The 13,321-nt window shown below is 41.1% G+C and overlaps 1 protein-coding gene across 2 annotated transcripts in view; it reads left to right on the forward strand.

The window, feature by feature from the left end:
• Positions 1-13,321, forward strand: part of EPB41L4A (erythrocyte membrane protein band 4.1 like 4A) — a 257,445-nt gene that overhangs the window by 205,564 nt on the left and 38,560 nt on the right. For both annotated transcript variants that reach the window (XM_046000708.1, XM_046000707.1), the window contains exons 14-16: positions 1,473-1,563; positions 4,331-4,414; positions 5,428-5,538. In XM_046000708.1, the coding sequence (XP_045856664.1) occupies positions 1,473-1,563; positions 4,331-4,414; positions 5,428-5,538 (286 nt within the window). The remainder of the gene's footprint in view (positions 1-1,472; positions 1,564-4,330; positions 4,415-5,427; positions 5,539-13,321) is intronic.

Here is a 13,321-nt window from a genome sequence, read left to right on the forward strand (position 1 = left end):
AGTATCTACCTTATAGGGTTATTTTGAAAATTATATAAGTAAATGAAGTGCTTGGGATAGCACCTGACACATAGTAAGTGCTCAATAAATATTAGCTTTTACTAGTATTACAGACTCACCCGATGATTAAAAAAATGTAAGTGCTTAATGGTGGTTACACTTTGGATCAAAGGACTTGAACTCTGGACATATTTCTGCAAGATGCCAGTCCGACACCTGCATGTCACATGGAGTTAATTGAATGGAGGACTTTGGGCATCCCCTTGCTGGTCTCCCCTGTACTTCCCAGAGTGGGGCGCACACCATCAGTGCTCACATGTCACCCCTGCAGGCTTATCAGCCTGTGTCCTGAGAATGGGATCCAGACTTCCCCGGGTGGGCCTGGCTACTTATCTTTATTTGGAGCATGATTTCTAACATTGTGTCTGCTGGGGGCTCCCTCTGCTGGTATGTCTAGCATGGATGCAGATATGTGGAATAGTAGCTTTTAAACAGTTTTAGGCTTTTAGAGATGTTTGTATAAAAAAAAAATTGAAAACTTTTTTTTTTAACACGTGAGTAATAGAAATAACATCCGTATTTCTCTTTTTTTGCCGTTTGCATTATGAATTGGAATATTTTTGCTTTGATTTAGATTGGGGGCTATCATGGCATGCCAAAAACAGTAATTTCTTCACGATAGTTAATCAGGGACTGATCATTAGGTCTTACATACCAATATATACTACTAAATATTTTAGAATCCTATTTCAGCAGTCTAAAGAATATCCACGATATGGGGGCTTAGTTAACTCTTAAAATTTCAAAAGGGCCCATTTTCAAGTGGTGTCATATCTAAGACCCTCGTAGATGCTGTTATGTTGAGGGCTTAGTACATGTTAGGGAATAATACCTTAGATTTATTGGGTGATTCATTATTTATTTAGAATTATAATTTATTAATAAAACGCTCATGGGATGCCTGGGTGGCTCAGTGGTTTAGCCTCTGCCTTCGGCTCAGGTCATGATCTCAGGATCCTGGGATCGAGCCCCGCATCGGGCTCTCTGCTCCGCGGGGAGCCTGCTTCCTCCTCTCTCTCTGCCTGCCTCTCTGCCAACTTGTGATCTCTATCTGTCAAATAAATAAATTTTTTTTTATTTATTTATCTGACAGAGAGAGAGATCACAAGTAGGCAGAGAGGCAGGCAGAGAGAGAGGAGGAAGCAGGCTCCCCGCGGAGCAGAGAGCCCCATGCGGGGCTCGATCCCAGGACCCTGAGATCATGACCTGAGCCGAAGGCAGCGGCTTAATCCACTGAGCCACCCAGGCTCCCCCAAATAAATAAAATCTTAAAAAAAAAATAAAATAAAATGTGTCATTATGTCCCTAAAGTTGCATTTTTAAAATAACTTTTTGGCTTCTGTGTGGTTTTTTGTTTGTTTGTTTTTCACCATTCTTTTCTTCCATCTTTCCTTACCGCTCTTTGCTACTAGGTTCAAACAGCATAAATCGGGTAACAGCAAACATGGACAGTGGAGAAAATGAAGGAACGACTAAAATTATTGCACCTTCACCAATAAAAAGGTCAGTCGGTTAAGTGAAAGAACACACAACGGTATGCTGTCACAAAAAGGCTTTTTCCTGTTGGCAAGGTGAAGAATCTTTTTACTTTGATGATAGTTCATACTTTTGGTTGAAATAGTGTGTGAGCCAAAGAATCATTTAAAATGCCGGTGGAGTATAAACAGCAGGACCTGCCTCTCTCATCTGAAGGAAATGCTCCTGCTGCCACAGCATGGTGAACTCACAGACAGTCTGTGGTCCCATTCTCGGCAGCAGGGGGACAGTTCCACGTGATTTTTAAAATGGCATGCTATAATGGACTTACTCAGAGGGACCTGTGAAATAAAGTCGATGATATTCATGTTTAATGTACTGTGTTCATTACCGCGGTGCACTGAACTGTGGCCCTGGGAAGAGGGCTTACAGCATTTAGAGGCGCAGGGCTCCGGAAGTCAGTGATTGCATATGTATGAAGAGGTGTCACGGTCTTCTGCATCAATTTTCCCAGCAGCATTCCCCAGTGGAAAGAACTTCTCTCAGTATATTACATGGCTTGTTTCCATGAAAGATCAGCCTTGTTCTCTGTGAAGATACTGTTTCAGCGTCAGTTTTTCCTATCTCCAATTATGTCCGGGGAACAGCATTTGAGAAGTACAATGAGCAGCTTTCATCAGCTCACTTTGTCTATAGCACTAGCTTCTGAGTCCAAGCAGTCAGAAATACATGACCCTGACAGACTTCTTTGATCGTCTGCTCCATCTCGTTAGTAAATAGTGGCGTCTTCATTCAGTTGGTTTGGGGCTACGTGGAGGAGTACAGTTTATAATTTCCTAGCAAAAGAATTCTAAGATAGGAGGATTCTCAGAATTGTGGTGTTTGCCCCAGGGTTTGCTTACGTTGTCTTTTGTTTAGTTCCGAGACACTCCCTTCATGGATTCTTTCTGGAATGACAGGGTCTTTGCCTTTTTTGCATGCACTTTAGTTGGCCTAGCTGGCCTCTGTCAGCCTCACAGCTGTGTACAGAGTGTCAGCTTAATCTGTACGTACAGGGTATGCTTATGCTAAATCCAACATAAGAACAGTAATCTGCCATGAAATTCAGATCCCAAGCCTTTTTAGAATGTACAGAAGGAGTTCAGTCCCCTTTACAACTGTATTCTTTTTTTTTTTTTTTTTTATTGAGCATTGCTGGGAAGCAAGCTTCTTTTTTTTTTTTTTAAAGATTTTATTTATTTATTTGACAGATAGAGATCACAAGTAGGGAGAGAGGCAGGCAGAGAGAGAGAGAGAGAGAGAGAGGAGGAAGCAGGCTCCCCGCCAAGCAGAGAGCCCGACGCGGGACTCGATCCCAGGACCCCGAGATCATGACCTGAGCTGAAGGCAGCAGCTTAAACCACTGAGCCACCCAGGCGCCCCTACAACTGTATTCTTGCCAATAGGACTGATACCTGAAGTGCTGCCCGATTTTCCCACTCAAGTTCCAGATGAGAAATGGCTCAGGGAGTGAATGCAGATAATTAAATGAATAAATGAATAAAATAAAATAAATAAAATGAAATTAGGATTTCATTTTTCTCTAACTTTTGTCTGCTCTCCCATTTCCCCTTTCATCTCCCTTTTGAATTTCTCAATCTCCCTTTTTCTTTCTCATTTATTAAACATGCACACTTCCTACTATTAAGTATGTATTGTATTTATTACTTCTCACCTCAAAAGTAAAAGTAAAAAAGTAAAAAAGGTTTTTGGGCACTTGATCTTCCAAAGATTATTTAATCAAAAGAATGTATTGGTCAGAAATTAAAACCTACCTACTATATGCTAATATGATGAGTTAAGTGCCTTTGTCAAATACATAATTTTTTAGCTTTATATTAATTCCTGTATGGGTGTAGTCTCCTAGGATACAAGTTTATTTTCCTTTTTTGAAATGACCTTATCATTTTTTCCCCTCTCTCTTCTTTGTTGACTGTTATAAAGAACCCTGCTATGACCATGTTCGAGGACAACTTATATAGGGGATTCCTCAGAAATCCAGGGTTAAATGTGAGAAATTAAGTAGCTCTATCTTTTCCTGGGGCTGAGACTCTGGGGATGTGAGAGGTGATACAGCTCCCCTCCCTCAGTGGAGGCCCAGGGCTTCTGATGAGTCCTTTCCTCTGTATCTCCCCACGTGTGTTGAAAACAATTTGTTGAGATTGAATAACAGCTCAGTTATATTTACATTCTTCGGGCAGAAAGATGATACTGGGTCAGGAAATAGCATTTGGAAATCCTTCTGATTTGGAAGGATGAAAGCCACCATAGGGCGGAAGCTGGGGGCTGGGAGAGGTGGGGTTGGGTAGCCTGAACTTGTCCACAGCTGATCCACCTGTGCAGATTTAGACCGAAGTCCAGAGCTGAAAAGAAGGAGCCGGCCTCAGGAGCCCTCATACCCCAGCTTTCCTTTCTTGTCAGCTTTCTTTTCTTGCCTCTGCCCTAGCCCTTGCTTCCTGTCCTGCAGGTAGACTTGTCTTCCAAGTTTCCTAACAGTGGATGACCTGGCTTTTGTTGACTTAAAGCAATTAATACTAAGAAAAAAGGTGGAGGGGAGCCCAAAAATACTTGCTGGAGATGTGAATTTCTTTAGGCAGTCACCTCCTACCCTTTTTAGAATGAGTTACGGGTATAAAAACACATTTTAAAACATTTGTTAAACAGTTTCACTGAAGAAGGAAATATGTGAGTTGACTTCCTTTTATTCTCCAGTTAATATATATTCCATGTTTTTTTTTTCTTTTTTAAATTAAAGCTTTAAGAAGGCAAAGAATGAAAACAGCCCTGATACCCAAAGAAGCAAATCTCATGCACCATGGGAAGACAACGGCCCCCAGAGGTAAAGAGAATCATTGTTTTTCTAAAGGCGAACAGTAGAAATGGGATTAGCCTGTGGGATTAGCCATCAGGCCATTAAATAATGGAATCCAATTAAATAATGGAATTCAACTGCTTTGAGACTGGGTGTTGCTAGCTGTGGACAAGGCAGTCAGATTCCTAAAATCAGCGTGACGGAGAACTTTCGAAGTAGAAATCAACAGGATGTATCCTAAAGTGAAACTTTCTCCTGGAAGACAGGAAGGGAAACTAGTGTGTATTAAGACACTACCTGGAATAGTGCTATGATGGCTTAGAGTAAGAGAGTATAGTTTTGAACTCTAAATGACATATTAATGATAATCCCCTCTACTGTATAGTTCTTAAAAAAAAAACTATACTTGAAAAGTATATTTGAGGACTAATGATCCTAGAAAAACTTTATTCACAAAAATAATCCATATATTTAGTTTCTATCAGTCCACAGCTACCAAACCAGCAACAGACCTGCATTATACCTTACCGGCTTTAGAGTCATGGGGATCGCAGCTACAACGACCCAGGGGTTCAAATCCTAACTGGCCACTTCTTAGCATCTTTACTTGGGCCACTCAATTAAACATTCCATATTTCCACTTTCTTTTCTGTTACGTGGGCCTAATAATGGCAACTCAGTGCTTGTGGCTGTTATGAAGATTTGCTAGGATAAGGAATATAAAGCTTTTAGCTCAGTCAGTGCGTGGCATATGTATGGTAAGTTTGTCGTACATGCAAATTGTTATTATTACCATCACTTGGGTGTTCATTTCTTACCATCGGAAGGCCAGTGAGACAAATCCGTTCCTGAAAGATAACGACTCTTAGGATCTGATTTGCCAGATCTTACCTCCCTTTTCTTTCAGTAAATCTAGTCGGCAAAAAGAACGATGTGCCTGTGATCCAGTATATCCCTGAGGGGGCAAATACTTCTGTAGCCTGGGGCTGGGGGTGTCTGTTCCTCCAGGCCGTCTGTTGACCCTTCCTCTTCCCCTGCAGTGGACTCTACCACTCTCCCAATGACCGCATGAAATCCCCGAAGTTCCCCTACACGCGCCGCCGAAACCCCTCCTGTGGGAGCGATGACTCTGTCCAGCCAACGAGGAGGAGGTGAGCTCAACGTAACCCCTAGGTTTTTAATTTGCAACAGAAGCTCTCTGTCCCAGTCACAGTTCTGTCACAAGTTATTCTCACAATATCTTGACTGTCCTCCCAAGGTAACAGAAAGCTTTTTTTTTTTTGAGATACAATGAAATTAGGCATCCTGAAGCATTTCTCTTTAAACAGCCTAAATTTCAGAGAATAATTTCATAAAATACTGGTAGGAAACTTGCTCCCTGTATGGCACTTAAGACTGATAAGTTAAAAAGCTTAGGTATCTATTTTAACGATATATATTATATAGTATATATAATATGTAATATAAATAATATGTATGGCATTAGTGATATATTTTTATATATCAAAGATATTAAATGTTCTGATCTGAGAAGATAAAATTATAGGTAAATCTTAGCTCAGGCTTAGCACTCTGTTCTCCAGACTGTTGTTGCATAAACTTGAGTAAAACCCTTTCAAAACATAGGAAACATGGATCCTGTTACATTTTACCCAGCAGGTCAGGTTGTTTTTGTGATTATATTTGAATGTACTTAATTACAAAAAAAAAGTGGTCCATATCTAGAAGTGTAGGACTTTCTAGAAAGCCGGCTGGGCAATGTGACAGGTGCAAGAGAAGACCTAGAAATGACTAACCAGTGAAATTCATTTCATTCCTACTTCACAGAGACTGTTTCACTTTGAGTACCTACATACTGGTATTTTGTAAGTGACTTTTCTAATTATGACAGGTTCATGTCATGTTCTCAGATAACCATCAATATCACCATGGATCAGGGAAAATGAAGCCCTCTTTCTTCTCTGCCATTATTGATACTTACTTGCTGGTCCATCCCTGGTTCATTTCCTTTGGCCTCTTCCAGTTTCCCCAAGTCATGTTCCCCAGCTTTCTCAAACGAGGTCCAGCTTCACTGAAATCCTTTGATGGTTAAGGAGACAAAGGTCAGCAACACCTTCCCCTCATAGGTCTGAAAATGGGGAGCTAAATCATGAGCAACGATGATTAGACAGAACAAAGGGATAATAGTTGACATTTATTATGTTTCAAGTTCTGAGCAAAACATGCTATATATCATCTGATCCTCATAATAACTCTGTGGAAAATGGCCTGTATCATTTAACCAGTAGGCATTTCCACCAGAGAGGGATTAAAGTGAGAAATTGCATGCAAGTTTGAGTAGCTCTGGAGGAACTAAAGGCAGGAGGTGCACCCTGAGATCTGGATGCTGTACCAGTCCTGGGCTGGCAGGACGAAGACTTCTTCTGCCTTGGAGCTGACCTTTATGATTCCATGCTTGCTGCTGGCATTGCTATGGGCACTGCCGATGTAGCAAATCCTCTTGCTGCCCCTGCCAGAGGGACCACCCCTGTAGCTAATGCTGGGGGCTTCTACTGCTCAGGAGTGCTAGAGTGAATGCCGTAGCTATGTCAGAAGCAAACTTGCCTCCCCGTCTCTCCTGCCTTCAGATCTCACCTGAGTGCCTCTCTAAGTGGAACCCAGTGGGCAAAGGAATCTGAGAAAATGTAGTTTCAGACTTCCAGTCTTGACAAAACAGGGGAGATGATTGATGGGTTGGGATGGGGCTGCATGCGAGTGGAAAGTGGAAAGCCCTTGGCCTGGATGAGAAAAGGAGGCTGGGGGATGCAGGTAGCTGTCCTGTGTGATTTGAATCCAGATCTGTACATCTGTAAAAGGCAGGGATAGTAAATCATCATTTAAATAGAGAGGGAAAAAGATTTCCTACCCTCCGTATTAAGGACTGGTTCAACTTGGACAACACTTAAAACCCAGGCAATACCACAGAGAAATACTTTAAAATACATTTGTGAGTGTATGTGTATTGGGGCGGGGGGCAAGGGTAGTGGGAATCACTACATATTTTAAGAATTTGGCACTTCATGATTATTGTTAAATAAATAGGTTTCTATAGTTTCTCGCTCTTCATTACTAGCATACTTTGACAGCATTCCCTAAGTAATGTAATTGTACATGTTGAGCAGGTGGTCATTTTGATTTTAATATACTTGGAAATGAATTTATCAAGTTTTGCTAAAATAGACCAAAATTCACATTAGTTTTTTCCCAAACTGGGTTTCCCAAACCCAGTCGTTTTTAGAAGGATGGTGAATACAAGATTACATTTGTATTGTGTAAAGATGAATCTTAACTGTCCTGTGAAGAAACGGTGGAAGAGAGAAGTAGGGGAAAGAGAGACCTGGGGCTACCATGTGAGTCCTGGCAAAGGCAGATGGGAGCTTGGGCCAAGGTGGTGATGTGGAGATTTAAGGAAGTGGATGGTTTTGAGACCTGTTGGGAGGTAAAATCAATAGGACTGGGAGGTTTGAAATAGTTTGGAGCATATATATTCTGAAATCTAGCCTTAATGGCTTCTATATTGAGACACATTTTTGTGTGTGTTGGCTTCCTGTGAAATACAGATGAGTAATTGTGGTGAGTGGACATAGGATCCTTTCATTGGCATAGTCCAGGGGAAAGCCTGTTTTGATTTACAGGGAAGAGAATCTTTTTGTCTGAGTAGCTATAGAGCCTTCTGTCTGGCTATGTGTATCACTTGAAAGGTCTTTTATTGGGCATGCATGTTTTGAGGAGACCAGCCCTTGCTACATGCTGGCAAAGAAGAGCTAAATCTCATTCTTTGTTCCTTTCTACTGTAAATGCCCTCAGAATGTCCCTGTCCTTGTCAGTCTGGCTTTATCTTCACAGGTATTTCCCTCGCCCCCGCGGGGAAAAAATCCCTGCGTGGCTAGAGTAACTCTGACATTTAAAACAGATTTGTCAGCACCATGAAAGAATCTCAAGGACTTAAATTTGATAATAGGACATGCTATTTTGTAATGGATGCCAGAATAACATGTTTTGCAAAAGATACCAAATTTTATATTTTGCCAGTTGTTTGTCCTTAGATGGGTACATCTTTAAAATTCTGGCTGAGTTTAGAACACTGGTCCTTAACCTTTTTGGGTGACAGAACTCTGAAAATCTGATGAAAGGTTGGATCATTCCTTAGGGGGAGAAAAGTACATAATTAAATAAACATACACACTTTCATAAAATTTTCATGTTTCATGGAGACCCTGAAGCCTGCTTGCTTAACCATTCCTGTTCTAGAAAAAGCAAGCCATCCTACTTTCTGATAGTACAATTTATTTTCACCCCTATGCATCTCTATACTCAGAAATGTTTATTGAGTGCCTACTTTATGCAGGCACTGTGTTAAACAGCACTAGAGAAAGTTTCTGCCCTTTAGGAGTTTACAGTTTGTTGGGGAAGAAATATATGAATCATACAAATGCATGAGTACTTAGACATTTGTACATATAGAGAGAGATGTGGTGCTTAGGGGAACTAAAAAAAATTATTGAAACCTAACATGCAAACAGAAAAGTACACATGTCCTAAGAATAACTGCTTGATAACTTTTACCATTCAAGTACGTGTATTACCGGCACCACAATGGGAAGTTTTGCTGTGTTGCTGAGTCAAGGAGGTAAGGGAAAGGTTCTCAGGCTGGATGCTTGAGCTGGAATTTGAGGCAAGAAGAGGCAAAGAGAGGTGTCGGAGCTCATATGTGCAGAGGCCTTGGGGTGGAAGGAGTGGGGCACATTCATGAGAAGAATAAATGAGTCCAGAGAGAAGGACCTCATAGGACACCTGAGCCTTGTTGAGGATTTGGGTTGTTAGACCCAGTAGTTTTTAGAAGGATGGTGAATACAAGATCACATTTGTATTGTGTAAAGATGAATCTTAACTGTCTTGTGGAGAAATGGTGGAAGAGAGAAGTAGGGGTAAGAGAGACCTGGGGCTACCATGAGAGTTCTGGCAAAGGCTAATGTGAGCTTGGGCCAAGGTGTTGATATGGAGATTTAAGGAAATGGATGATTTTGAGACCTGTTGGGCGTAAAATCAATAGGGTTGAGGTTGATATGATGGGTGAAGGAGTGACTAGTGTCAAGGATAAAATCCAGGCTTGAAGTATGATGCCCTGAAGTAGTAATCACTGGGACATGACAAGCTCGAAAGGGACAACTGTGAGTGGTTTTTGATCTGTTGCATTTGTGGTGTCTCTGCGAAGAAGTCCAAGTGCAGGAGTCACATGGGTTGTTGGATGTAAGTCTGCAGCTAGATTGGCTATTGGCTAAAATATAAATTTCATAAAGATGTAAATTGAAATACAAAACAGAGGTGAGGCTGTCTAGGTAGATAAAATGCAAAGACCAAGCCAGTGACAGAGCTGGGAGAAACCTCAGCATTTATTTGGCTTGGTTGAGGAGAATTACCTTCAGAGGAAATTACTTGTAGAGAAAAGAGATGGAGAAATTTTGGCCACAGTGGGGGAAAAAAATCTAGAGTGAAAATCTGCTTACTAAAGAGCTCCTTTTCTTGTTCATTCCCAGAATGCTAGAAGCCAGATAGGTATCTCCCAAGCACGAGATCAGAGAATCTCACTATGAGAAAAACAGATATAAGAGAAGAGACATACAGATACCAACTTTTAAAGGATCGTCCAGTGAAATAGTTGAGACTGCCCATATTACTTTGCTCCACACTGCAGTGAAGCCATTAGTTAACGTTCTCTGCACCATCCAGAGGGTTCCAGTCCTTTTAGTGCCGAATTCTTAAATATAAAGAGAGAGCCGTAATCACTTGGCATGTGAAGTTAGCTTCTGTTTGGAAAGACAGAGACTGAAACAGACAACGAACAGCGTGTGTGTGTGTGTGTGTGTGTGTGTGTGTGTGTGTGTGTGTGTTGTGTACTCATAGGAATAGAGACAATATAAGAAAAATGTTATAAAGGTATAATTCTCTTTTAAAAAAATTATTTATTTATTTGAGAGACAGCACGACCTCAGGGGAGGGATAGAAGGAGAGGGAGAGCAGACTCCCCACTGAGCAGGAAGTCTGTGAGTGACTCCATCCCAAGACCCTGGGATCATGACCTGAGCTCAAGGCAGACACTTAACAGACTGAGCCACCCAGGCACTCCAAATGTATAATTATCCTGAGGAAAAAAAAATGATAATGAAAAGAGAATAAGTAGGAATTCTTAGACTTAAAATTCCTGTAGCAGAATTTAAAATAATTAGTAGAAGGTTTGGAAGATCAGGAAATCATCCCCAAGGTAGAACAAAAATGAAACAGATATATGGAACATAAGGATAAACAATTACCAAACTTGGATATCAAACATTCGAGTAACGAAATTTCCAAGAAAAAATGCAGAAGAGGAAAGTATTAAAGAAGTAGTACAAGACAATATCCCAGACTGAATGGTCAAACGTTGTAGAGAGAAGCTAAGGAGCATTTGATATAATAGACTGGAAAATTAGATCCAGACCAAGATCCATCACTATTAAATTTCAAAACATTTTAGGTTAAGGGAGAATTTTTAAAACTTCGAGGAAGGGAGGGATATGAGAGAAAAAAGTTCATACACAAACGTCGGCAAATCAGAATGGCGGCATTGGGCTCCTTAACAGCAATGTCAGAGAAAGAAGATGAGCATTGCCTTCAAAATGCTGAGGGGAGATTCTTTTCAGTTTAGGATTCTAAGCCCAGATCAACTATAAGTACATGAGTCAAAGATATTTTGAGAAATTCCAGGTCTCAAAAAAAAAAAAAAATACCTGCCACGCAGACTTTCTCTGTTAACAGCTAGAAGGAACATTCCTCCAAAACCAAGACTAGCAGTCAGGAGAACTGGAAATATGGGATCCACTTCCAAAGAGGCAGAAGGAATTCCCTGGATGATGGTGAAGGGAGTAATCAAAGTGACATTTGTGTAGTAGTACTAGGCAACAGACCTTCTAGGGTTCCAGGGAAGATGTCAGTGGAACTTGTAGATTACTAAGTATTCTCCCATCTCAGGAGGACTTCTGCAGCTCTCAGAGTTTGGATGAAGAAATTAGTGATAAAACAAGGAAAACTTGGAGCACCTGGGTGGCTCAGTGGGTTGAGCTCTGCCTTCAGCTCAGGTCATGATCTCGGGATCCTGGGATCGAGCCCTGCATTGGACTCTCTCTGCTCAGTGGGGAGCCTACTTCCCCCTCTCTCTCTGCCTGCCTCTCTGCCTACTTGTGATCTCTGTCTGTCAAATAAATAAATAAATCTTAAAAAAACAAACAAACAAGGAAAACTAAGCAACCTATAGGTGCATTAGAAAACTAGGCAGTTGTTATCTTTAAGAAAAGTATAAAACCTGTATCAGAATGGAATTGTATTCCTTAAACGCTGTAGAGATCATCTGTGAAAATATATAATTGTGTTTATACTAAGTAAAAATTATCGAAAAATTTGTTGTAAAGACAGAGACCTGTCAACATTATATTGTTTGATATAAGTATGTTTGAGAAATGGGGGAATGTCAGTCATGATGATGGCATTAAATAGCCATGTCTGCCCAATCCGTATGAAGGCACATATATTAAAGGGTGAAGAAATGGAGACAAGGGGCTTAGGCACCTCTCTCAAGAAGTTTGATGCTTTCAAAGGGAGAGGAGAGACTGGGAAAAAAAAATGAAGGGGGATATGGAATCCAGCAGACGTGTGTGCTTGTGTGTGTATATATATATATATATATATATATATATATATATATTTTTTTTTTTTTTTAAGATTGTATCTATGTATTTGAGAGTGAGAGAGCATGAGCAGTGGGGAGGGGCAGAGGGAGAGGGAGAAGGAGGCTCCCCGCTGAGCAGAGAGCCCCACGCAGGGCTCAGTCCCAGGACCCCAAGTTCATGACCAGAGCTGAAGACAGACATTTACCCAGATGCCCCCTACATGTGTGTGCTTAAATAGTGGAAGCTTGGTAATGTGAAAAGCTGGTGTAAGAATTTTCTCTATGGACAAGTTGAATATATCTGAGAGGTAGGAGGGTGGTTACTGAAAGTCATTGAGAAGGTAAGAGGTGATGGGACCCAGACGACACAGGAGGAGCGACTGACCTTGGTTGTAAGGACAGATCTGTAAGTAACACAGAAGGAGATGTAGGCCAGCGTTATTTTTGGTAACAGGAAGATGAAAGAGTTGCCATCTGATGGCTACTTTTTCTTTGGAAGGAGAAAACAAAGTCAGGGGCTGATGCAGAGGGAGGGGTGTATCAGAGGGTTGTGAGGTAAAAAGAGTCAGAAGTCGCTTTGCAGAGTGAGAGTACTTAGATCAGAGAAAGGTGGTAGGACGTTGTGGAGTCACATGAAGTTTGTGAATGTGGATTTGTAGTATAACGAATGTGCCCTTTTGTGTAACTCCTTCCGGCACCGCTCAGCCAGCTGCTGAAGCCTGGCTCAGAGAACCTGAATAGTTTGACTTACCCATGCGTGGAAACTTGCCAGAAATACCGAACCAAAAACAGAGAATTGGAGGAAGTTTTGAGTACTGGCATACAGGTTATCAGAATGGTGGAAATCTCAGTTGAGTCAGGGAGGAAATGAAGAAAGGCCAAGAGGAGTGGATGGAAATTAACAAGGTCAATGAGCAAACAATTCTTTTGAGGCCAAAGAAAGGTAGAAGGGGTGTAGTGGAAATAAGCAATAATAATAGTTATTGGTTGCTTCAGTGAGCCAGGTCCTGCTCTGTGCGTTTTAAATGTATTAATTCATTTTATCCTCATATCATAACAGTCGTTTGTGGGAGGTTCCATGAAAACAGGCACTTAGTGGAGAAGTAATTTGTTGAAATCACACACCTTTTTGGTGGGGAGGGGATGGGACCCACCTTCAGGTTGTCTGGCTCCAGACCTGCATGTTTTGTTTT

Source organism: Meles meles, chromosome 3, assembly GCF_922984935.1.
Source record: "Meles meles chromosome 3, mMelMel3.1 paternal haplotype, whole genome shotgun sequence".
NCBI classification, from domain to species: Eukaryota; Metazoa; Chordata; class Mammalia; order Carnivora; family Mustelidae; genus Meles; species Meles meles.